The following is a 27,592-nucleotide window of genomic DNA, read 5'->3' on the forward strand; positions in this document are numbered from 1 at the left end:
TCTAATTTTAGTGAGAAAGCTTCTCCTTTCATATCCTAGAGCTTCTGTTTTATTTAACTCTTGGCCTTGAAAATCCTGTTTACGTAATTACTAAGCAATTGCTTATTTGAACGATTTATGATTATTATAATCTTGAATGGGTAATGTATTATTTCCTTGAACACTTAACACAGAATTATATGTAAATCTGAAGTAATATTTTCATGATTTTTCCTTGCCTATTAAGCCATTATTCTCTCTTGGTTGGTTAATTTGTTCAAACAAATTAATGGAACATACCTGAACTTGCTGCACGGGTGGATGACCCAATGGCCAGCCGCTTTTTGTCTTATCCTCTCTTTCATAAGCGCTTTTTTGCTACCGAACAGCTTCATAGCCAGTTTGTTATCGGAAGGCTGGAAGAGGGCCTCCAGCTGACTTCGCATGAAGGAGGCCTTCGCCTCGCCGATCACGGGGCCAAGTTCCTCCTTGGGGGTCCCGTACAAGGAATCCCCTTCCGCCTCCTCCTGTAAAATACATAAAGAGAATCGAATTAACAGACTCAAAATTATTTATGTTAAAATATATTTTCTGAATTAACAAAACATTCAGAAATATAAGAACTGTTCGCAAACTAGGTATTCCACACGAAAAATGTAATAAAGGAATTCTGGTTGGGAAAAAAATAACTATTATCTTTTAGAATATATGAAGAATTGTTAAATATCTCTTAAAAATTTGAGAGGAAATATTAATTACTACTATTAATTATTATTAATATCTCTGTTCGCGTTAAGTATGGGTAAACGAATTTCTAATGCTGCTCAAATCTGAAACTAATTATTTTATCTCGTAGAATGATAATCAGATGCATAATTATAAGTTGGCTAAATAAATCATTCTAATTTTAGTGAAAAGTTGCAACGAATGAGACTTCTGAAGCAATTTTTAAATATTGTAGGGATTGTTTTAATTTTCTAATAGTTATTTTTAATTTTGAAACCCTTTCCTTTAAATTCTTGTTTTCCACCTACAACTGGTTGCCAGAATGAGATTTGAATATCGTGTTTTATGTAAATGAAGTAGAATCAGTATTTAATGGGAAGTTCAGTCACTCCCGTACAAGAACTCAGAACTCAGTAGAGCGTGTTCTGCCTTCGGGCCACGTTGTTGCTTTAAACCTATCTTACTACGTACGACCGTAGTCTACGTGCCTGGTGGTGTTCGCCGATGAAGTTTAATTCATGGGTCAACTCGGTTTATCTTTATACAGCTTCGGTTTAAATTTAACTAGTTAGAATTAGTTTAATTTCTTATTTTCTATCTTAAATTAAAGGCTAAGTGGAGGCTTTCCTGTCAGCCCTAGAGGAGCCGTCTGTTAGCATTTCTTTGAGTGAATAAAAAGGTATTTTTTACCTTCTTTGGTTACTTTACCTACTTTATAGTTGTAAGATGACCAGCGAATAGTCGCTAGACACTTCCTTAAGGCTCTAGTAGCCAAGGATACGTAAATTAACTATAAGTTTATAATATGGGATACATAAAATACCATACTGGGCCTATTGTTGTATATTATTTATAGGGATTTACGTAGCATAGTGTAAGACTGCAGAATTTTCCAAGTAATTTCTTAATCTCGATTTTAATAAATTCATGTAGCCCACCAGCGGCCGAGCGGTAACGTCGCTGAACACTGGTAGTTCGGTCCGATGTTCGAATCCCGCGAACGGGCTGGCTGCATGAGTGTTTTCGTGGTTTTTCCCATGTGTAACGTGTATACGAGCCAGTTTCCCTTAAAAAGTCCTCCACGAAGGCATCCCTCCCTTAAGGCAGATAGCCCTTGAGTGCTTTGCCGTAATCTAATAAACCAAACCAATAAATTCATGTAACCTTTAAGTTCCGGGACAAATACAGAACTTTACAGTAATTTTCATGCTTTAAATTGCGCTTATCAGTAAAAATAAATAAATAAATAGAAATTCTTAAAAGATCTGAATGTATTCAGATTTTGATGTCAAACCACAGGGTTTGTTTAAGTTTTTCACTCCTCAAATTACACACCTTTTTCTCGTTTTTATTTATTATTAAACATTACATTCCTCTCACTTACGCCACATAAAATTCTGCAGTTAAATTACCAACTTTTAAAGGCAACGTATCTTCAGAATTCCCAATACAGTGTAATGTGTTGCCATACATTGTCCTATTTTGCTTCATTCTTTCTCAGGTCATCATTTCAGTTGTCTTAACAGAATGGCCCACACATTTTTTTATTATTAAACATTACTTTCTTGGCACTTACGTTACATAAAATTCAACAACAAGATCATAAAACTTTTTAAAACAGCATGTCTTCTTTAGAATTCCCATACAGTGTTAATGTTCTCATAGATTTTTTTAGTCCAGAGGGACTATTGGTCTCTAACCGCGCTTTTCCGTCGAATCAGTTTTGTTGTTCATTTCACTTTTCAACTAATTATCCGCTGCCCCCCACCTGCCTATAATTGTTACGATAAAAAGAAAAATAATTAAATACAATGAGTAATTAATACCAGACATAAAGAAATGCTTTTATTGCTTAGTTTGTTAGTTTGTTAATCAATAACAGACATATTAAATTTAAAGAAATTTAAATACCTTATGCTTCGCCAAGTGGCAAAAAACTCGCGCATGGAAATTAAAAATATTTTACATCGGGCAGTGGTAACATATTTCCTTTAAACACCTGAGTTCTTTTATTAACTTGAAAACAAATATTTCTTATAGTTTGCTGAGTAGCAATATGTTTTGAGAAAGATATAACTAAAAAAAGTGAGGTTCGAGACTAATAACACTCTGGTGTTAAAAAGTACTGTTTTGAATGAAAGATTGCGAAAAGATTATTTAACACGTATACTGCACTAGTAAATGGCTATAATAGCAAAACATTTGAAACTAGCTATAATACTACCGAAGACTTAGATATTGCTATCGTACTGTGTTCATGCCATGTTCATAAAGAAATAATAATAGTGGAAAACACACATTAGTAACAAAAAGCCGGCGCAGCCCTACTGTAATATCACAGTAGTGTTTACACACTTTTTAAACGATTTCAATTAAGAATTTAGGGAAAAAAGCAAATATCTTGGAATAAAAACCTTCTGGCAGCAGCTTATTATTTGAAATGAGAAATGTCGTCTTCTACTTTTAAATTTACTCTTTTTTCGAAATGTCGCATGTAAATAAGCCGTGGATTAAAGGATATGTTTCTGTACTTTCCGAAGAGAAATGCTCCTATTCCATAGTTCAGAAATGTTGTGAAATGCATGGTATTAAAGCTTCAAAGTGCAAAGGAAGCAACATTAACATTGGTTAATCGGGGAAAGAAACAGAAACCGTCAATCATTGATTAAACGTGGAAAGAAGGTTCCAAACGAATACCCGAAAAAGGTACATTGTGAAAAAAAATGGGACAGTTCTATATCTCCTGTTCTACTGGGACGATTGACAAAATTCAAATTGCGTTTTCATATCTCGACAGCGTGACTTAAAATATGTATTAGATTTATATATAGCGTTGTCCTAATATAGGTATTTTGACACAAAATCGGACTTTTTCTGAAATAACATACGAATTTTTTCTATATTTAGATTCTACGACTCAAATTACGCCAAACTACCAAGTTTTGTAAAAAACGTACGAGTAGTTTTTAAAAAAATAGCTCTCAAAATTTTAGCTCTTTAATGTTTATTGAGTTTGGTATATATTTATTAATTTCTCTTTTTTTATTAAACTTATTTGATTCTTCCTTTAACATTTCAAAATTTAGGTTCATTCCAAATAAAATTCATCCATTTTTATGATTTATTTTTAAAGCTTGTATTCTTTAATAATTTTTATAAATTTTTCGAAAACAATTTTAAATTATAATCTATAAAATTTTTACCATCATCTTAAAGTAGATGTATTTCTAAGCATACGTGCAAAAATTACAATTTTTTATTCAAAATTTCTGAAGATATACGTGAATTTATATATTGGCGCGTTTTGAAATTTGGCATATTTGTTGAAAGCGATAAAATATCAAATGTGTTTTAGACACTTTGCTAAAATTATTTGGAAGTAGAAACGATGTGACTTTTATTCCGCTCATGCACAATGTAAAAAGGTAGGAACAAGGTGCTTTTTTTCCCGTTCCAACATAATGGAAGGGAAAGGTAAATTGTTGCCACATTTTAAAAGGTTCGCCAAGTGAATTATTCTTGGCGCAAATTAAAAACATTGCGCCAAGATAAATTTTTGACTTTCTCCATGAATTTCGCACCAAATTGTACAAAATTTAATATTTAGGCATAATTTGAATCGTAGAATCGAAATATGGGGAAAAAATTGGTATGTTATTTCAGAAAAAGTCCAATTTAGAGTCAGAATACTAATGTTAGAACAGTGCTACATATAAAACTAATATATATCCTAAGTCACGCTTTCGAGACATGAAAAACGCAATTTTAATTTTGTCAATCGGCCCAATAGAACGGGAGATATAGAACTGTCCTTTTTTTTTTTTTTTTCTTTCGCAGTAAGACCTTTTTAATCACTGGTACATTGAATTAAACATTGTTAACAAGCCACACTATTGGCCACTTTTGCCTCCTATGAAGGTACAGACAATTACATCTATGCCTTCTCCAGGATTCGATCTCTGGCATTTCGGTTTCGCAGTCAGGCTCCCCTAACCACTATACCTTCTGGGCGGTTCCCAATTCAGATTTATACTGAAGAAAAATGGCTCTCAAATCGAACATTTGAAAAAATATGCTTTATATTTTAAATATTAATTAACTGGTCCCGAAATCGTTCTAAAATGTGTAAACACTCTTTATAACATAAATCAGTGGAAAATATAACTTAAAGTCCTGTTGTGTCATATATTTAAGTTAAAGAGAAAATTAAAAACTCTTAAATAAATGAACAACAAGCTCATGTTTAATTGGCTCTAAAAAACAAGAAGCGGTACGGATAATTAAAGTTCAGATAACATGCATTCTATTCAGCATCTGAAACATTACAGTTGACTACTATAATCAACGTTCTGAACAGCGAGAAGACTTCTAAAGTAGTCCAAGAATCTTAAGGCGAATTTCTGCCGGTGAATATATTTTAGCATTGCCTGGACACTTTTCCCGCAGTTAGGGAAGTCTTTGTTGAGCTTTATTAAAAGCTCGGTTTTGTTTTATGATTTTCGATTTTGATAATATGAATTTTTGCGTAAAATCTGCTATCTAAAAACTTCAGATTGCACTCTAATACCACGAAAGATTTAGTATTAAAGTTTCAAATAAATAAATAAAATTTAATGAAAATTCTTTTAAATTTATAAGATTAAAAAGAAACAGCAATTTGATCTTTCACGTAGACTTTAACTGGACATTTACATAATTTCAAGCTAAGTAAGCTGAGCAATTAAGATAGATACTAATTTAGGAATTTGTCCCCTAGGAAATAAATTTATAAAACATAAAATCTGATATGTAAACTTATGTTTTCCAATATCCCAAAATTAAATGGCTATTATAAAAAAATTGATGTGATGCTATTTCATTTCAAATTTAGGCTACGTAAAGACTTCTACACTTATTTAATGAAAGAAGGTATTTGATATTTTCACTCGCTCATGAGGCTTCTAGTAAATATTTTTGTCATGCTATAATATTTTCTGTCTTGCCAGAACATTGAAACTTGATACTGAACATAAACTGAAAATGATAAAAAAAAGGAAGAGGCTTCCTTGGAGAAACTTAGAAAATGGGTGTTCTTTAACCGCAAATAACATGTTAGTAAACTGATTTTTATGTAGTTTTATAAAAAGAAATATCATTCTTGAAATCTAACACAACAAATTTCTCGTCTTAAAACAATTAAAACTGTTTACGAATATAAGCCACTATTAAAATTATTCGTAGCTGCTACCGACAATTTATCGCTCTTCGCTCTTAAGTGATAATTATGTTTAAGAAAAATATGAAAGAGGAGGAAAACACGAGATGTTTTGAATGTTTTGTCATTTTATATTTCTAAATATTCTATAAAATGAATAAATAACACTCCTTTAAAATAAATAAATTTGCATACCTTTTATCAGAACTACATCCCAGGTTTTTTTTTCTTATGATTTATTTTGCTTGCTATAATTGTTTAAAAATAACATTTCCTTTTCTGAGTGAATGTTGGAATATCTATTTCCTCTGTAACATTCCTAATATTTTTCATTTAAATTCGTTAGTACAAAAGCATTAATCTTAGGTGCCGGAAAAGAATTGAAATTTGACTCGGAGCTGTAAATAATTTCCTTTGTTGCTGAAGTCTTTGTAAGAAAAACTTAAACGAAAAGAAACCTTGCTTTGCTATAATGTGATTTTTCTAAATCCATTCATTTAATGATTTTTCTAAATCCGAACAAAACTGTTAGTAATTTTAAATTAATTTTACCTAGAATTCATAGATTTCATTCTCAGAACGTTACAGTAAGTTCCTGTAAAATAAAGGTGATTATATAAAAACTTGCTTAAATCTCGGAATGGATATCTTACGCACAGAAAACATTTTAGTATATTTAACCCATTGCCTTATAAGGTCGGATGTTCTGAAGAATGTTTTATCGTTTAGGCCTTAAAAAAGGAAAAAAACAGGGCATTTTTGTAATCTAAATTTTATTCATACTTCGTAATTTTTAGGTTGCAAATTAAAATTAAAATTTATACTTTAATGTGAATAAGCGTATAAAATTATTAAAACTTTACAAAGTACTTTTACCTCTATTAAACGCACAAAATAACAGTTACGTCAGTACACCATTGTATTATAGGTATCAAATTATAGCAAAATAGTGGATATTTCCTCAGAATGAAACAAACTTTGCCTATTTTTAATCTGTTTTACTTCATTCTATCTTTTGAACACAATCAGAACTAGCTTTCAGTTCAAAGCTACAGCACTTCGCATAAAAACCTAACAGTTTATAAACTTGCTAAATCTACAGTTATAACAAAACTGCAATTAAAACCGCTTTGCTCTGTATGGAAGTCGGTGGTACCGTCTGAATATAGCTGGGCTCGGCTCGAATCCCGGAGAACATATGGATGTTTGTAAACGTATAGGCCTTTTTGCGACTTGGAGGCACTTAAATTATTATCAAGTAGAATGTCTTTTCCAGAGGTTAGTGGTAAGGTAACGTGGAAGAAGATCCTAGAGTGCTTCCTCCATAAAAACTGGGATGGAGCTGTAAAAAAAAAAACACACCCTGTCATCTAGCAGGAGCCAAAGTCTTCTTGGCTACTGACAGACGCATCCACTTCCTACGATAAATTCATAATTGATGAACCTTATCTAGACTTTGTTCTATGAGAATATTACTTAGAAGTAAAGATTAAAAAAAAGAAATATGGTCTGATGCCATCACCCCTAGCTAAATGTAGTTTAATCCTTAAAATAAAAGCATTTGATGTGAATACTAGAATGAAGATAAAATCTATTCACTCAAGCCATGCCACATTTTACGCTGCACCAATCAAATGACAGTTTTTCTACGTAACTAAAAAATTAAAATGGCAAACACTTCGAAATGATATTCCAAAAAGCTAATCCAAAACTTAGTGATTCATTAGCTTCATCCGTTTAAAAAGGCTTAACATTCTGGCTTAGATTCAATCATTCATCGTCGAACTTTTTAAATTTTGTACCACACTTTATGTACCAATATATAATTTTTATGTATGAAAAGGGATGTATTAACTGTGAACTTTTATTTAAATCTTTCGTGAAAAATTATGCCAAAAATTAATATGATATACCATAGTTTGAGAAACCCTGCTTAATATTTGTTAAACTAATTAAGATTTCAATAATTAAATGAATAACATATGATACGTTTAAGTTTACAGAAAATTTAGTTTGGTGCATAATTATGATTTAAATGCAATTGCATGGTTAATTTACTCGATTTTTCCTTCTTCCGAATACCAGGAATTTGATATATTCGAATAATTTTGAACCATAACAATTTATATATAGAATATTTTAAATTCTATTTTAATGTAGTACAGAAATTAGCGTAGATATACAAAAAATCAGGGGAGTTACGTCTTATGAATCCATTTAATCAAATAAAATTTGAGTAATATCATGTACACATACATATACATTTTCGACTATTAAAATAATGAAGAATCTATATTATATAAGTATGCTTCCACTCGGAAAACAGCCATATTGTCTTTCGAATTTAAAATCAACAAACTCTGCTATTTAAAACAAATGTGTTGTCACTGTCTGAATCAAAATATATTTATCTTCCACGCGGCAGAAGAGCATAAAATATTTAATTTCGCTTTCCAATTTATTCCATTATTAATTACCAAACTAAGCTATTTAAAAGTAATAAATACAGATTCAATTCAATTATTATTAATTACTTGCTGGACTCGTAAACTTACATTAGCTGAATCCATTAAAATTATTGCATATTTTTCCTTTTTTATAATAACTATTTTATAACCCTTTTTTATGAAAACTTTTTTATGATAACTATTTTATAATATAATTATTTATTTATATTTATAAGTGGCTGATTCTACTAAACATTGAATGTTGTATGGTTCCTGCAACGTCAAAAATCCCACAAATGCTTCTTCGATAATCTTTAGGTCTTTAACTTTCTGTGAGATTAACACAATATTCAAGACAAAACTTTCATAGACTAGAAATTTAAACATTGAAACAGTATAATACACTCACAAGTTTATCTCAGATATTCTACGGAAGTTTCATTTTGATTTACCAACGTAATGCAGGGAAAGACGCCTCTTGTCAAATCAAAATCACGATTAATCCGTCGGTTAAAAAAGTTAAAAAAATCACAGGAAAGGGATTTGGTTTGATTTATATGGTGAAGGCAAAGCACGAAAGTGTTATTTGCCTAAGGGAAGGGATGCTTTGAAGAATGGAAAAATAATGAGGAGAAATAACGCACATTGTAATTAACAGAAAAATACTGCTAATAATTTACCTGTATTTTTGAAGAGTTTAATATGGACAGAAATTTCACTTAGTAATAGAAATGAAATCAAAACAAAACGAATTTGCTGCAGATAACAAAATAGTAACGTAATTAAAAATGAAGAAATTGTGTTATAAATGACACTGAATAGCAACATCTCGAAAAAATCATGAACGATGCCGAACAATGCCATTCAAATGTACGAAAAAAAGTTGGTAAGAACTGTCTGTTTTTAGTCCGAAGGGGCAATTTGCGAGAAGGACTACTAATTTCGTTTGGAGATTTTGCCATCGATTCACTATCAGCGTTGTTTCACTTTTCAAATTGTTGCCACCAAATGTTATTACCCTGCATTATATTTAAAGAAATTAAATAACGAAGAATCTGCGATTTCAAAGAGAACAATGGCAACGATGTACAGAAAAAACATTTTTATCTCCAGCTCGCGAGACTGTGTATCGGAAATTCTAAAGATATGCTCATTTCAAAATTATTTTGCCGTGTTGCTCTTGGACTGAATTTTATGGTTTAAATGAGAAGAGCGTGGCATTTAATGAATAAAGGTACACAAAGTTTAAAATGTGCCCGTTTGGACGTACCTTTCCTTTTCTTTCCTTTTATTTATTTATTTATTTTTTTATTTATTTTTATTTTTTATTTTTTATTTTTTTTATTTTTTTTTTTCTCTTTTGTTTGTTTCTTACAAGGATGTACTGTAATCGCGAAAAACTTTCGGGTGCCATATTTCAACAGAAATATTCATTTTATCCGTTCTTAAATCCCTTCCCTGCTAAAAATGCCCCGTAGAAACCCATAAAATTTTTTTACGGGGAATTGGCCTACGGGTACCCGTACAGCTTTGTGGGTACCCGTATGCCAAATCCCCGTAAAAACCCACAGACAGAAACCCGTACAACTGTACGGGTACCCGTAGGCCAAATCCCCGTAAAAACCCATAGAAAGAAACCCGTATGGTTGTATGGGTACCCGTAGGCCAAATCCCCGTAAAAACCCATAGAAAGAAACCCGTACGGTTATACGGGTACCCGTAGGCCAAATCCCCATAAAAACCCATAGAAAGAAACCCGTACGGTTGTACGGGTACCCGTAGGCCAAATACCCATAAAAACCCATAAAAAGAATCCTGTACATTTGTACGGGTACCCATAGGCCGAATACCCGTAAAAACCCATAGAAAGAAACCTGCACGGCTGTATAGGTACATGTAGGCGAAATACCCGTAAAAAACCTGTAAACGGAAACCTGTAAACTGTATGGTTACGAGTAGGCCAAATCTCTGTAGAACTGTAGGCACTATAAACAAGATCCCAGTAAAAACCCATAGCCAAAAATCAAAACTTTATATGCATATCCATTGGCCAAATTTCCATTAAAAAAATGGATATTCCGTAGGTCTATGCCTTGTAAAAACCAGTAAACAAAAGCATGTACACCTATACAGGCACCCATACGCCAAATCCAGTAAAAATCACTACACAAAAATCCACAGACCAATAAAGGTACCTCTTGGAAAAATCGCTGCACAAAACCCATAAACAGAACCAATAGCATTATACCATAGTGGAGTATCCATACATAGAATCGTACATAGAACGGGTATCCATATACAGAATCCCTATAAAAAACAATACACAAAAATAGAACTGTAAATCAAATTTCCATAAAAACATAAACCAGCAGAAGTACATAATTAGCACTGATGAAATGTACAGAACTAAATTGCGGAGAAAGCATGTAAAGTAATTTTAAATAAAACTCAATGCGAATAAATAAAAATTTTAAAATATCTAGAAGCCTTCGAGCCCGTCCTTCTTAATGCACGTCAATATCTATAAACATATTACAAAATATTTGTATAAATTCTCTTTACAAAATTTTAAACTACCTTTATATAATTCTGAAAATAAAATGAATCGAAAGATAATAACTAAAGTCATGATTCACAACCATCGAATGATATATGTACATATATATATGTAAGAAAAATAAAGAATATGCAAAACAACCATCGAATGATATATGTACATATATATATGTAAGAAAAATAAGGAATATGCAAAAGATTAAATTAGCAGCGTAAAATAAATTTTCCTTCTCTATTCTAAAAACAGTAATCTTTCTGCACTGCATCATTTGGAGATTAATTCATGTCATATGACTCTTACATAATTTGATGTTGTAAAAGAAACTAAAACTCAAACAGCCAATAGTAATTTTACAGTATTAATTATCAAAGACGAGTAAAAATGCATCGAGAACCAAAATTAACTCGGTCTGAATTAAGATTTCACCCTTAATGTAACGCATTTGCTTTTTACGCTTTGTATTAGCTGGATTGCAGTCTGTCTGCTCCTTGTTTCTTACTACACATTTATCAAAAATGTTAATTTTTGGAATAGGCATAAATAATGTGCCAACTTGTTTGTGGCTGCAACATATTTGCTGAAAGAAAAGTTGAATTAAATCTACCTCGACTGCCAAATTTCTTATTCATTGTGGATTGGAGTTTCAACATCTCTAAGCCATCAAAATTCTTGCTGTTCATTACGGATTCAGCTGCTTGTATTCGACTACAGAATCTATTACATATATATATAATATCATTTCATTTGATGATTGCGAATCATTACTTTGACTGTATATATATTATTGATTTCATTATAAATATATACATATAGTACTGTACCTCACTGCATATATTTGTATTTCAGTTCTTTAATTGGGAAATTAAACAATTGTATTTAATCACATCAGCTTGTTTGACAATTTGATACCTAATGAGAAATGTATTGCCAAAGGATGGTACTTTCTAGCATCTGCTTAAATTTTAAGTTACCTTCAATGCACTAAACCAAATTAAAAAACAAAACTAGAAGAAACCCAAATTTTCAGGAAGAGAAACATTATTGACAAGCAAGCAGAAAGAATACGGGACTTGCAAATTAGAAACTTAACATAGAGTTCAAATTTAGCATACTTGCTATTCCCTTAAAGCTCGCTTACCAATGATAGTAACACCCTGCAGCTTATTATGACATGCATACACATAGATGTTTTGCGTGGAAGAAAGGATGAATCCAAGAATATAATGTAGTGAAGAAATAATAATATACAAACACTGTGTCGACCCCTTATTACAATACTTTGAATGTTACCTGTATCTCTCAAAAGATAAATGAATCATGAAGATAACATATAATAAACTTAATAGTACCCAAAATACAATAAATTATATTGTAACAAAATGAATTTTAAAAAATTTACAAGTTTCAACAAATACCAATTCTCAACGCACAGTTCGGGAATTAAGAAAATATCTCATAGCGTATAATGTTTTATTCCGTATCTCACTTTTAGTGCTATATAATCTTCCACAGATTTTATATAAATAAAATCTATAACATAATGGGTATTTATAGTATATGTAGTTCTTGATGTAAAAAAGATAAACTTTCGTACTGTAAAAATTCCATCTTGGGAATAAGTATGAATATACTCATATACACATAATTATACTAAATAACTAATTTAATGAAACTAAATTCCTATAGAAAAATGGGGAAAGTGTAGAATCGCCCACTGCTTGGCGTGTTTTTAAGAATTGCACATTCTCGGTATCCACGTACACATCGACCTATTTTCGCTTAAAAAAACATCTCAGAATTGAACAAAAATGCCATTGTGCACTCCTTTGACTTTATTCATGTACACATCAACCTATTTTCACTTTAAAAGTCAAAAGAAAATTGACAAAAATCCAATTCCTTTTACTTTTGTACAAAGTGCCAAATAAATAAGTGGGCGATTCTGCACTTTACCCGAAAAAATATATAAAAATACTATTTACCTATATATATTAATAATTTATTATTACACAAGGTTTTTCATATATCATCTCAAGGGAACATAAATTTAATTAAAGCGATGCATTATTGGAATAAATTTGAGTCAGTGTTTTAGGTGCAAGTTATTTAGATTTCTATTGTAGAAAGAATACTTGAAATAATGTATAGAAATATTATTTTGAACCATAAAAATTCTCAATAGTAAAATTTAAAATACTGAAAAGGTAGCTGTTGTTTTTGACAGTAGATTATATAATATAAAAATACCTCATGCTGAGCATTTTCTGAAATTACAATGCTAAATGAAATTGATATAGTGCAGTATTTAGCAATAATAACTTTTTGTAAACAAATGTGGCTATATTCGCTTAATTGTAATGTCAGTAATTTTAACTGCATTTGTATAAGGCTGTACAGAAGATTTATTTATATGGGTTTTCATCCGCAGAGAACAACCGGATTCCCTGTGGAAATAATTCCGAAAATAATGTTTAAATATTACTCTAACTATATTTGAAAGCAATGCTATGACAGTGCCCTTATAAGACTCATGATCCGAAAAGCTTTGGTTTTAAATGTCTCGTAAAAACTTTCAATTACTTCTGCAAAATTCATACCCACGTAAAAATTACTACACCGAAGTCAATTGATTATACAGCAAAACGTTCCTAAAACAATCAACTCCACAATTCGAGATAATGCGAGTTTCCTGTAGCCTGACAAAACTATGAATGATTTTTAAGTCCTGTTATTTAATTATTGTCCTGACAAATGTGCCATTATCAGAGGTGGTTATTTAAGAAAATAACCATTATATGAGGTTTCAACTAAATGTAATTTTTTTCAAATAAATAACTCACTTTTTATACTCCCAAGACTAGTACATTTAATATTACATAAATCTTATTCACAAATCTATTTCTATTTCAAAAGCAATTTATGAAAAACACATTTAAAATGTTCTTCATCAAACTAATAATAATGAAAATTAAAGTATGCATAAAAATGATTATATGTGTTTTAACAAAATAGCACAAAATATTTAATGTAAAAATGTGGTTCTAGTCTCATAGTTGTAAAGAAAAATAGACCAAAAAGAAAAAACAATGTAAGCTACTATGATCATCTAAATTTTCACATAATTTTAGTAGTGGAAAAAAGATTCCTTAGGCTTGTATGTCTTGTCTACCCCATTCAATAAGTAATAAACACATTAAATACTTCAATGTTTATTTCATTAATAAAACTTACCTTTTTTGCTTGCGAAATATAATTAATACATTTTTTAAAACATAAAAAAACATTCTTTTTGCTTGGCCACATCACATTAGTCGAAAAATTCAAAATTGAATCATGCAAGATCATTTTTAAGTAAGATATGCTCAAATTTATTAGTACATAATATTCAAATGATAAAGCATCTACATGAACAAGCTTTAAAAAAGTATTTCTAAACTTTAATCAAAAAAATAAATTTTCCAAAATACAGTTTCAGTAGAATGCAAAAACTACATTTCTGCATCTGCACACTGAAACAAATTATCAAGTCTGAAATTATCACTTTTCAGTCTTTAAGCACATTGTTTTTCAGGATAAAAGTAAAGATGGAAAATCAATTTCACGCTCAGAAACTCCATTTCACAACTAGTCAGTTATCAGCAACGTTCTCTCAAACATTAGACACGATTACACGTGCATGGCTTTAGTAGTATATTCATAGTCAGTGCTGGTATTTTATTATTTATTACTAATTTCTAAACAGTAAAACATAGTAAAATTTGTAATGCAGTAAATCCTAGTAAATAATATATTGCATTACTACAACCACGAAGAAAATAACACCACCATCACACAATAATAACTAGAGCGGCGCCATATTGCTTGTTTGGGAAACTTCTGAGAATTTTTTTCTTCACGTCAGCGTTAACAGGGAGAAAAGTTTTGCGATTGTGAATGAACTTGTTCGCGTTAAAGAGATGTTGGTTGATACCGGTGTTTATTTGTAATATCAGAAATGTAAGTGCTTATGTGTGTGTATTCAGAGAACCAACTCGTAGCAAAACCCACCTCCCTAAGACGACCGCCTCTGAAAGAAACCAGTATTTCTGAAAACATAAGTATACTTTGGTATTGAATATTGTCTCTGTAAGGCGACCATTCACAAAGAAAATTCTGCAAGTGTGTCTGGTCGCCTTAGAGAGATTCATTCCGTAGATGCAATCTCCCTAAGACGGCCACCTCTAAAAGATAAACGTATCTCTGAGAAACGTGAGTATCTATTGGTATCGAGCATCACCTCTCTAAGGCGACCACTTGCAAAGATGAATTTTTATTTGCGGCTGGTCGCCTTGGAGAGACCTCGTTGTGTGTGGTGTATATGATTACTGTTATTGTTTCCGAAAAAAAAATTAAATAAAAAAAATAGCATATTTAGTAAAAACCCTCTCTAAAACGACCACTTGCATTTACAGGTTACTCTGGTGGTCTTAAAGAGATCATATTTTCATTCTGTTAATTTTATTTTTTACAAGAAGTATATTAACGTCAGATAAAAAAATAGCACAAACCCATATAAACCAACAGAAGATTTATTATTATATTGATACCAGTAAGAAAACCAGCAAAAGCCAATATAAACCTATACAAACCAGTACAAAGTTCTGCTATTGAATGTTGGTTGTATGGGTGTCAATTGATACCAGTAAGAAAAACCCACAGAGATCAATAGAAACCAGTAAAAGTCAATAGAGACCATCAAAAATTCTATAGGTACCAGTAGAAAGTTTTACTGGTTTCTATGGGTCATTTTGAAACCAGTAAACAAAACCCACAGAGACCAACAGAAACCAGTAAAAGTCAATAAAAACCCATAAAATCTTATGGGTACCCATAAAAAGTTTTACTGGTTTCTATGGGGCATTTTTAGTAGGGTTTGGAAGTTTTTTTTGCATGGCATCTGTACATATAAACAAAACAAAGGGCTGTTTGTTCCAAAACGGATTGTAAAATAGATTTAAAATGGGTTCAAAAGGGATTTTTTCATGATGTACGTACGTGTATAGTATGTATGTATTGCGTTGAACTATTTCTTGGAGCCACAGCTCCTGGTAACTTTTTGGAGAGCTCACTACAATATTTCTTCCTATTATTTCATATTTTTTGCAGCATATTGCGCAAAATTTTTAAGACCAAATAGGTCTTACAACACAATACTTATTAGCTTTTCAATTTCAATTTTATGTATAAATATATATATATATCTCGCATAACTCAAAAACGAAGAGCCGCAGAACGTTAAAATTTTGTATACGGGATTGCTATAACATCTAGTGGTGCACCTCCCCTTTTATTGCAATCGGCAGAACAAAACGTATATATACCCACCCCCTTACTCGTCTTAAAAGTCCTTACTTAGCCTTTATTTTTGCAATTGTTGGTCGTAATCATATACTACTTCCACTTTCAGAAGTGTTTTAATGACAAAAATATTTATGTTTTAGCAATGTCAAATTGAAAAATAAATTTAATTTTCAAATAAAAAGACGAAAACTAATCTAAATTAACCATGGTCTCTCGATTCCTATACTTATGTTTGGGAAATTTTTATACTCGTCATGAAAAAATAAAATTGTAAGAAGCTTTATTTCTGTACGACAAAAATTGACCGAGAAATTTAATTTCAAAATTTGCAATTTTTGATGTAATTTTCAACTTGCTTTGAGAGATCGGTTAATTAAGTAAGAATAATTCTGGGAAAGAAATTTAAATGAAGTGCAGCAAAAAGTGTGTATAATTTAGTAGGCCGTACAAGGAAGTCATATAGTGTCCACATAAAATTTTGTTTTGGCAGAGTATTTGAAAAATGAAGAAAATCGATGATTTTATTTTGCAGACGATTTTAACAATGTTTATATATTCTGAATTAGGGACAGTTAAGTTATGTACTTAGGTGGTTAAAAACAACTTTTAAACAATGGAAGGTTAAAAACAACTTTTAAACAATAAACGCTATTATTTCTGTTGCATCCAATACAGTTTTGTTTTCCTCTTTATATTTCCTATATATAATTTTGTTTTACGCTGATGTTTGTGGCTATTGGACAGTAAGATGTGACAGAATGTTGAAAGAACTTTCAACCAGATACAAATATGTTTCATGGAATGATATTGAACAGTACATCATGGAATAATATTGAACTGCACAATAACGCAGTTTATTGTTTAACAACAGACAATATTTTACACTAGTTTTGTAATACATAACTTAGTTAATTTACTCCCTGCGTAATTTAAAGTTGACTTAAAATGAAGGCATATTTAAATATATATGAAATGCATAAGTATTTCACGTCATTTGAAGAGAAAGAAATCTGAATTGTTAGCAGAATTCATTCTTTGGACCAGAAGTAAATCTGAGGTTTGTATTAATTAGCTTACATTTGAACTGTACTTACGAGTTTCTTATCCAGAGATTGATTTATCTAATAGAACTGCCTCGGCAAAAAAAAAAAAAAAAAGAAACTCAGGGAATAAAAATCCATGGGAAATTTATAAGCCCGGATCCCCATTCAGAGAGCTTTTGAACTTTTCGCTTCATGTACTTCATCTAACATTTGAGTTCCCTTAACGGCCATAAGCAGTGGGAGCCAATTCGGTCGTACATGTACCAACCAGCTGTCGTAAAATTTTCTACTCAGGCATATTAATGGATTCTCAAAGAATAAAGAACTAAGAAATAAAAATTTTATTTGGATTCTTTACAGAACGTGAACTAGTTTGAAAAGACCTGTCTTTCTTGTGCTCTGCTGGAGACATTTCGAAATATTTTTCCACAGAATAGAAGCTCATAAACGTTTGGTCCAGGAACAATTGTAGTTTTATGATCAACTGAGACTTTATGGTATTATGATCGAAGAAAACAGATCAATATGTTGTCTTTGATCCATGTTTGAAAAAAAAAGTTATTGATGTGATTGAATATTTTATAAAGGCCTTTTGTAATACTTTTTTGGTACCATATACAGATGAATTTAAAAAATTGAAATTCTTTTGTATGAGAAAAATGTTTTTTCGGAAGTTTCAAAGAGGTAACAAAACGTGCATTCTTTGTTTATGTTTTCATGAGGTGCTCGATTTTATTTATAGTACAGTTAAACTTTGCCTGTATTTGAATATATTTTTACGAAGTAACCTTCGATAACAGTGATAGGTTTACGTATATATATATAGTATATATAGTATATACGGTGCTAGCTTGTGCATATATGTATGTATGTATGAACGTGTGTGCATACATACATACTCACACACACACGCATATATATATATATGTATATATATAAACATATGTGTACCGGCAATGTAGGAAACGCCGGCATTCTATAGAGTTATTTTAGAGAGTTATTTTATAGAATGCCTGGCGTTTTTAGACAAAGTATGAACTTTGAGAATTTTTATATACTTTACCTAGGTATTGTATATAATACCTAGGCATTCAATACAATGACTCATGCTCTTTTGGCAAAGTATAAAAAAGGCCATGATAAGGCGTTAATTTAAAAGACGTTATCATTCCTCAAAAATACAAATTTTATTTTGAAAAAACAATTAAAGACTGCTAAACAATTAAAAATTAAAACACAAACAATTAAAGTTAATAAAGAAACTTTTATTCAAAATACGTAAAAAAATGGTGAGATGATCTCGGTGTACCATAATTAATCCGTATTCTGTATCTGGCTGAGACTTAAAATCAATATTATGTACCTGGCAATAGGAATTAAATTCAGAAAAAATCATAGGTTTTACAACAATGCTCTTTTTAATACCTTTTTGTTTTTTACAGCAGGGCTCGTAAAGGTTCAATATCATTCCATGGAACATATTTTTATCTGTTGAAACTTCTTTCAACATTTTGTGACATCTTACTGTCCAATAGCCAAATGAGTTTCATGAAGTATATGAAAGAACTAAGCGTCCGTTACGTAATAGTACTGATGTCTTATTTGTTCGTTTGTCATCAGGCGCTCTACAAAATGCCTAGGCAATGTGTGGAAATGTTTAATTATCTCATACATTTCCGGCCAGTTTTTGGAATTTTATAAAATGCTCAGGTGTTCCATAGAATGCCGGACTTCCTACTTTATCAGTAACATATATAGTATTTGTTTCTTAGTTACAAATAATTGCCTTAATCTTTTGCACTAATAAATTAAATAATATTATTAATTTTTAACTAACTTTATTTTTATAGAATGGCGAGATTTCATAAATCCTAGCACTACTAATAGAAATTGAAAAAAAAAATCTTTAATGTCTTTATAACTCTCAAAACTAAATGTATCTCATTCTGAAGCTAAATTAATTTTTTAATCCTAAAACAGAGCTACCAAAATTAATTTACTAAACAAATAATGCATACGAAGTTTCCTTTCGGCAAAAACACAAAATTAGCAACGAATGTTCGTGCTATTCTTATGATTTTAAAAAGTTTTGCAGGATCAATATCTGCTGCTTCGTAAACCCACGTTTTAGCTCAATCTTTTCCCTTCTTAACATACCTACAGGTGCAGGAAATTTGCTAGCAGTATGTTAGCTGTCGGTCGCATATTTCCTTCATTGGAACGGCATCGGTATTGGTATGGCAAGGATATGATTTTATCTCAAGAGCAACGAGATCATTTGTCTTGCCTCTCTAAACTTTTCAGACGATCTTAAGAGGATAATTAAGGACATATACAGCGTATAGGATCTCTTTGAGTGCTTCTGTTTGCCTGTGCTCTTTTAATTACTCCGCTATCATGCATGATCGGCTGAAGCAAAACGCGTTTTATCGATTTTGTCCAGAATAAACTGTTCTTTTCTACTCGAATATACTTTATAGAATAACGCTGAATTTACTCCATTTGCTTTCCACACAAATATTGACAGAAGATTATGGTTTTGAAAACTGTTTTAAATTGGCAGAGCAGTATCCGTTCTAATAGACAAAACGACGAAAGAGAGGGAGATTTAAAAATAAAAACAAAAGCTATCGAGATGGTGCTGAAATTTTATTCTAAAATGAATGAAATAGAAATACAAGCTCACAAATACAGATTTTTAAAAAACTATTCTTCACAATAATAAGAAGTCACAAAAAGTAAAAATCTGCAATTTTCTCCAACTTTTCCAGGATACCTTTGTCTCAGGTGTAGCAGAAGATAGCAATACGCCATAAAAAGATTTTTAAAATAAATACTTTTAAAATAAGTTTAAAGCATTTATCAGAAAAGGAACATCTTCTAATTACATTCCTGGTTTGATGTATTGAAAATTTGTATAACTCAGGTTATTTAACTAGAAAATTCTGGTAATATATAAATTTCATATTTTAACTGATTTTAAAAAGCAGAGATTGGACTGATTTAGAATCGCTTTAGTCAGACTAAATAAATTCCTGTCAACGAAATAAGAAATAGTAAATAAGGGACAATTTGTATCTACTTCGCAACACAGCGAGGGAAGAGTCTGCCATTCGATGACATGTTTACTGCTGGGGTTTTATTACCCTTGTTTATGTTCAGCATTCACTCGTAATGAGTTACCCACCGATGATAACCTGACTGGTTTGAAGTTATCTAAATTTACCCTGACACGCATTTAAGAAAATTATAGAATTTAAACGCTGCTTGGGAGAGTCGATCGTTGCAAGAGGCTTTCGTGGCATTCTCGTTCCCCAGTGTAATATAAATAGCATTCTTTTAGCAGATTCTGTCTCAAGAAACCCCTTTCCTTAGACGAATGGCCCTCAAAAGTTTATTTAACGAAAACAGGTTTCGCTTATGTGAACGTAATACTTCCTGAGCAAATAACTTTCAGAATAATTGAGATAATATTTATTATTGCTTCATAATTAATAAATATATATATATATATTGTTTTTTCTTTCTCTGTTTTCTTTTGCGTAAATATATTAGGACAAAATATATAATAATATGTCTACAAACATTTCCAAAAAGACAACGCGATTAAAATATTTCTTGAACGGTCTGTCAGAAAACCATGCATGTAGATTAAAAAATGGATCAAATAAAAAGCAAGCTCCTGATTACAATAATGATGGTCACGTGATCTTCCTCACATTTATATTTTCCTAAGAGTCTAATATAAAAAAAATTCGGTAAGAAAAACATTCTCAGTTCTACAAAAATAAACAATTTTAGAAATTATATAGAAATATTGCTAGGGTCGATTATACAAATAAGTTTCTGGATGCGAATTCCTAAAACATACCTATTACTATTATGATTAATATATCTACATTTCTATTCATCTACGGACATTATGTATCTATTTGTAGAAATGCTAAAATTCGAATTTTTCTAAAACGATATTTTTATCACTTGTTTTTATTAATTAAACAGGTGTGAATCCCAAAATTTTGATAATTTTGCAAATGTCAACTTTGCTCATTACGTAAGCTGCTTAAAATGGTAATTTGAGAAGTTTGTGGAATTTATTTAATTTACTTTACAGTTGTTTTATGTTTAAGCAGCTTTCCTATTACTGTCGCTTTCAGCTCACGCTTTTTCTTGCCAGAATGCAAAATGACAAGGGTACGCGTGTTCAAATCAGGTAGAAAGAAGTTAGCATTTAAAGGAAGTTTTGGGTGAAATCAGAGCATGTTCTGGCTGCTTGAAGGCCACGTTGCTAACTTTTGATTCTCTGGCCATTAGAATTCTGTGGCATTGAGCTATTCTTGCCATTAGGCTTGCTTACACTGACTTCCGGGTCAGAAACAGCTTGCGCAATAGTTAACCTGTGAAGCCTAGGCTATACTTAACTTCCTTACTTTTAGGTTATTCATTACTTTTAGAGTAAATCCAAAAGTGCTGGCTTTTGTAAGCGCGAGTTGGTGCAGACTGTGAACTTTGAGTTAATAAAGGGTTCTTTACACTCTTCTCCTGACTTTCTAGTACTTTAAGGAATTGGTGATAATTCACCAAACAGCCTTCAACGTCGAATACATTTTATAATAGCCAAACATACAAGACGTTTTAGGATAATGATCAGGGCCGGACTTAGACTTGATAAAGCCGTAATCTATTTGAGATATGGGGCCTTTTATAAGTCTATATATTATATGTCAGTGCCAAATATGATTTTCGGATACCTAGAGGGTTTTTAGGGGCCCCCAAGAAAGCGGGACCCTAAGCTCTAGCTTGTGTAGCTTATACGTAAATCCTGCACTAATAACGGTCACTATTCGAGTCATTTCTGCATAAGAAAAGAAAAAAACGTTTTAGTTTTGTAAATTTTTACTAAACGTAATCCCATGACTAAAATGTTATGATCTGAAACTCTACCCTATTCACTTCGTTTCTTAAGGGTGTTGGAACCCAAAAATCTTCAAAACATTGTGATTTCGGATTTTTACATTTTCAAATTCTCTACACTTTTATCTTTCTAAAAATAATATTCTTTAATCTCTATGAAAATTATAACTGTAAAAAATATAGTTTTAATTTGTCATCGAATGCTTTGACCAATCAGGATTTTTACACAAAACGCGTTTTTCTCCAAACGTGATTTTTTTATACTCGATGTACCTTTTCTCGGGAACTACTACTCACAGGTATCTAAAATTTTTATGGCTTATTTATTAGGTCTCCTAATATTTACTGAAGTGATCTTTTTGTGATAAACTATGAAAACATAATTTTAAAAAATTTTTGTGTGAGAAAAGGGTTAAATTTTACTATGTCTAACAAAATATTCTGTAAATTACTCTAAAATTCAAAATATTTCAAAAGCTCATTTCAATATAATCAAATAGGTATCCTTTAATTACACAAAAAATTTTAAGCGTGTAACTACGGCAGATTTTGAGAAAAGGTACATCGCAAATGGCCAATTTAACATTGTCAGTATAGGGGTTGTATTCCCTTAAATCAGAATCATGAGTCCGCGACTAAAGAGCAATCAAGACTACTTATGCAGTGCTTTTGAAAGATTTAGTGTATGCTTTTAAACTGAATATTTTTCATTATCTTAAGAAAGCACTTTCAGGCTTTGAAAGTAGACACTCCTTACCAAAAGTAATCCAATAGTCATCTTAAGTTTTTATTAACTGGCATAAATCGCTCGTAATCCTCATACTAATTAAACTAACTCTTACTTTATACGAAAGTACAACTCCACTACAAGCGATGCATTTATGATATGGTTGAAACAAACTATCAACCCCTCTGCCGAAAAATTAAGATTGCATTGAATTGCATTTGCGTGGTTTATCTTCAGTTTTACAGTTTCCTTCTTTAAACGTCTTAATCTGTCTGTGCATATTGCCTATGTCAACAATATCGCTTCTGTAAACATCGTGTAGCTTACGTGGATACCGACAGAATTTTCTTCTTCTGTTAGAAACTCTGTAATGGCACTTTGTTTATACTTGATATCCATTATTTCTTTGCAATAATGGAATTATTACATGTAACCCAGAGAAAGAGTTACGCCAACAATAGTTTGGATGATCTATGCCAGTTAATGAAAAGGCTAGGCTGCCTGTTGCATTATCTTCGTATTGCGTGATACGAATAAACTTTTATTCGGTAAGTTATTAAAAATATGAACGGCGGAAAAACAACTTTAGAGGTTTTTTTTTTTTTTTTTTTTTTTTTTGTTTTTTGTTAAGTAAATTTTTTGTACAAGTCATTATGCTTTCACTGTTGCAACACAGAAAGTTCGTTTAGGAAAATAACGAATTTAGAACATTTACTAAAAGTTAGACTGAATCAAAAAAATGCAAATGTGATTTACTTGTTTAACCAGCAACTGTTTCCATGTCGTAACAGCAAATTTATTTGCGGGATACATATCGCTGATAAATAAAGGGCAAATAAATAATTTTTACTCTTTCGATACAAACTAATCGTCGCCAAGCAAGGACGAAATTTTATCAGTTATTTGTCAAGCCCTACTATAAACATTTCTTTATAAAAACAATAGCATCGATAGAAAGTTTATAAAAATAATTTTTTGAATCAATGTTTCTGGGTACATTGATAGACCTCATAAATTATAGTACCACTTGACATTATTATCTTTGCCTATCTTTAATTCAATTTCTAATAGAAAACTTGAAATTTGAAGGTTATTGTTTCTCTTCCTTTGTCACTAACTTCTCAAGAGAAATTTCTACTTTACAAATTTTAAATACCTCCATTCCTTAAAACGGAACATAACTTCTAACGGAATACTGAAACTACCACCATCCTGTCTCTTCTTCACGGCTGCTGTTATTTAATGAGTTATCTCAAAACATTTCAGAGGAAACGGTTAGATATTTCTTCCTTTGAGGAAGAAACTTGGCACTGCAGCTTTAATAACGTAATCTATTGACGATAAAGCTTCAGTTTCGAAATCTGAAAGATATTTTCGCAACGGCAAATAGAACTAATTTCAGAATTCTTTAAGACCTTTTCTTTACCGAAAGTATTTCGTTGAGCTGCATTATAAAGGTAAAAGTATGGGGGACACCAGCGATGTACCATAGGTCAACTGGTAATGCCTTCCCATACTAACTCTTTGAAAAAAAAAGGGGGGTGTAATTCAAAGTTTTATAAGAATTTGCATAGACTGAAGCTTTTCAAAAGGTCTAGAGTTTGCCTATTATGGTACATCGTGCAATTCCACAGTACGCCCCGCATCCAGTATTTATTAAAAATAATGGTGTAGGGCATAGGTAGATTACAATATAGTCGGAATACAATTTGAGATTCACAAGATAAATGGACATCTGATTTGTTGCAACGAAAATAGGAGATAAACATAATTAATAAACAAGCAAACGTAATGAGATAATTATAATTAATACTGGCAACACAATGTTAAAATGAATTGTTATAATAATGCTAAAGAGGTGGGTGTCCATGGGTTATTTCAAATATATTGGTTTATCGCAGAGTATTGTAAAGAATTATCATTTCGTCCAGCATATTTTTGTGGCGCAAGTGGTTCGCATTGTAAAGAATTATCATTTAGTCCAGCATATTTTGGGGGCGCAAGTGGTTAACATCTAGCACTAACAAGTGGTAGATCCGTGGTTCGAATCCTGATGAGAGCAGAGAGCTTAACTGAATTTTCATGTTCCTGGTTCAAAACACTTAATAGTCTGTACATCATTACCCATATAAAACAAATTCTGAACTTTATCTCTTTTTAGCATTGTCAGCATTCGGAAATTATAATCACATAAGTTAAAATCATAATAATCACCTCACTCAATAAGCTGACACATACACTCAATATGCTAAACACAATTACGGCTCAAGGTTTTATCACCTGTTACACAAGTTCTCGAACCAGGGGTCGCTTTCACTGTAAGGTAATGCAAATTTATTGAGAATTACAGAAACATTTTATTTTTTATAAATAATTAATTACCCAACATGAATTTGTAATTAAGTCGTGTTCTGGTGACAGCAGCCAAAATAAATATTTGAAAATTAAAGAAAAAAATGTACAGTGGAACCTTGGATCACGAACGCCTCACTTCACGAAGAGTTCGCTTCCAGAAATAATGATCTAAACAAGAAATGTGTCAGATGACGCATGGTGTCTCGAGTTTCGACTTAAGAGCACTCAGGTCAACAGTATTTGATTTTCAGAAATATATGAAGGCAACCAGTTCCACATAATTAACGCTTGGAGACTTCATTTAAACACTTAGAACATCATTTTAATATTTCCATTGCTTGATTCTCATTAACGAAGCCTGGCAGCAGGCGACTTGCAGAACCATTAATTCGACCTGAAAGAAATTATGACTAGATTGGATTGCAGGCAAAGAGTTTGAGCATTTCGACATTTTGGACATGTTTTTTATTATTATTATTTATTTATTTGTGACATTATGCTTCTAGGTAAAACTATGGTCTAGGAAGTTAACAATAAACACACGGTGATCAGGCAGCAACAACAAAAGATGACTGTGAAAGAAATAGCTTCCAAAGAAGAAGAAAAATGATCTTAGTTCTCTGATCGGTGAAATTTGTGCTAAATGAGGTAAGATGCGAAGTTTTCAAATATTATTCTCTTTAAGATAAATCAATAGCAATTTACAGAATAAGCAGTTTCAATGACGATGCCAGGTCTCGCTTTAGAAATATTTTCAAACATAGGCAATAATAAATCACATTGCACAAATTTTGACTGAAACATAAACCCTCCAAGAAAAAGAGGCTCACTGAGTATCAGGCAAAATCTAGTGGGCCTTAGAGACAAAAATCGGTAAAATAAAATGCCTCCTTAAAATCTGGTGGTTTTATGGTAGGAACGTTTTCATTTCATTTCCTACTTATGCGTCCTCTTTTCACAGTTAAGTTAAAGTAAGTTTCCGTCTATTTTATCTGTATATAATTGTTCTTAATTCTTTAAATAATTACTAATTTTCTTCCATTTTGGGTGATGAACTTGCCCATAAAGTAATATTTTAACATTTAAATAAGTAATCACATATAGTCCACAAAGAAAATAATCCATTTTACATTTATTTCAAAGGCAAAAATTGTTTCGGTTTATGAACATTTCGTTTGTGAATGGCATTCGGGAACGAATCAAATTCGTTAACCGAGGTTTTACTTTGTTATAAGTGACATTTAAACTTGATTCATGCAATAGCAAAGCAAAATACAAGTCCTTAACGCAACTGGGCAGTCTTTCCATGCCATTCCATAACCGTGAGTATATACATACATGTGCACTTTCAAATCATGTTCAAAAAGAAACTATTGAGCATAACATAAAGTATATTTCAGGCGTAAATTGTAAGAAATATATACTATACCTAAATCTGTGTTCATATAGTACAAAGGTTTGCAAAAAAACCTATTCTTTGTCTAGATACGTACTATAAGGCATTAAGGCATAACACCTTTTATTAGTTATTATGCTAATTTCGAAAGTTCATAAAAACTATCAACTAGATATATTATAAATTAAACGTATCTTAAACTGTATGAATTATATGTATATTATTTGAAAAAATAAATGTTTAAATTATTAAGAAAAGCATTTATTATTTTGAATTGCTCTTTAAATTTTTTGGTCAAAAAGTTTGATTAAAAAATTAAGAAAAGTTCTCGTTGTTTTCAAGCATTTAAACAAAACCTCTGCAAAACATTTTGTGATTGTTGCTGTATCTCGTAAAGTTTATATGTTAAATTAAAGGCGAAAATTTTTTTAATAATTCTTTGACTTATTAGAATGGTATTTTATCTTTTCTATATTAATAACATTTTTTGGCCTGCAGAACTTTAAGAGAATAGGATTTGATGAAATAAACGTACCAGCCATAAATCCTGTTCATGCATTTCTATTACAACTAGCTCATTTTATATTTACGCCTGCATTATCAACTAATTTTTCTTCTAGACTAACATAATGGAGTACTCTTCTTTTTTTTTACAGAGTAAAATTTGAGAAATTTATTTTTGTATGTTGGAGTGGTTTTAAGGATTTTAGAGTACAAAATGCATATTTTCATAGTCACGACCATTTTACAGGACGTAATTAACGGATTAACGGAAGAGGCACCTTCATTATCGATGCCAGTTCCAAGAATAAAATCACTTTTTCGGATTTTAATTTAGAACAAAAAAAAAAAAAAAAAAAAAAATTCGTGTTCGCTCAAATTCAATCGTACAAACTGAAGAATACGAAATAGAA

General features: G+C 31.2%; 1 protein-coding gene across 2 annotated transcripts in view; it reads right to left on the reverse strand.

Annotated features, from left to right (window-relative positions):
* The window catches only part of Ih (hyperpolarization activated cyclic nucleotide gated potassium channel Ih), a 274,094-nt gene that overhangs the window by 178,694 nt on the left and 67,808 nt on the right, over positions 1-27,592 (reverse strand). For both annotated transcript variants that reach the window (XM_085822572.1, XM_085822571.1), the window contains exon 3: positions 280-506. In XM_085822572.1, the coding sequence (XP_085678698.1) occupies positions 280-506 (227 nt within the window). The remainder of the gene's footprint in view (positions 1-279; positions 507-27,592) is intronic.

The sequence above is a fragment of the Stegodyphus dumicola genome, chromosome 8 (assembly GCF_044657685.1).
Source record: "Stegodyphus dumicola isolate Sdum_Otavi_A_Nest chromosome 8, ASM4465768v1".
Taxonomy (NCBI): Eukaryota; Metazoa; Arthropoda; class Arachnida; order Araneae; family Eresidae; genus Stegodyphus; species Stegodyphus dumicola.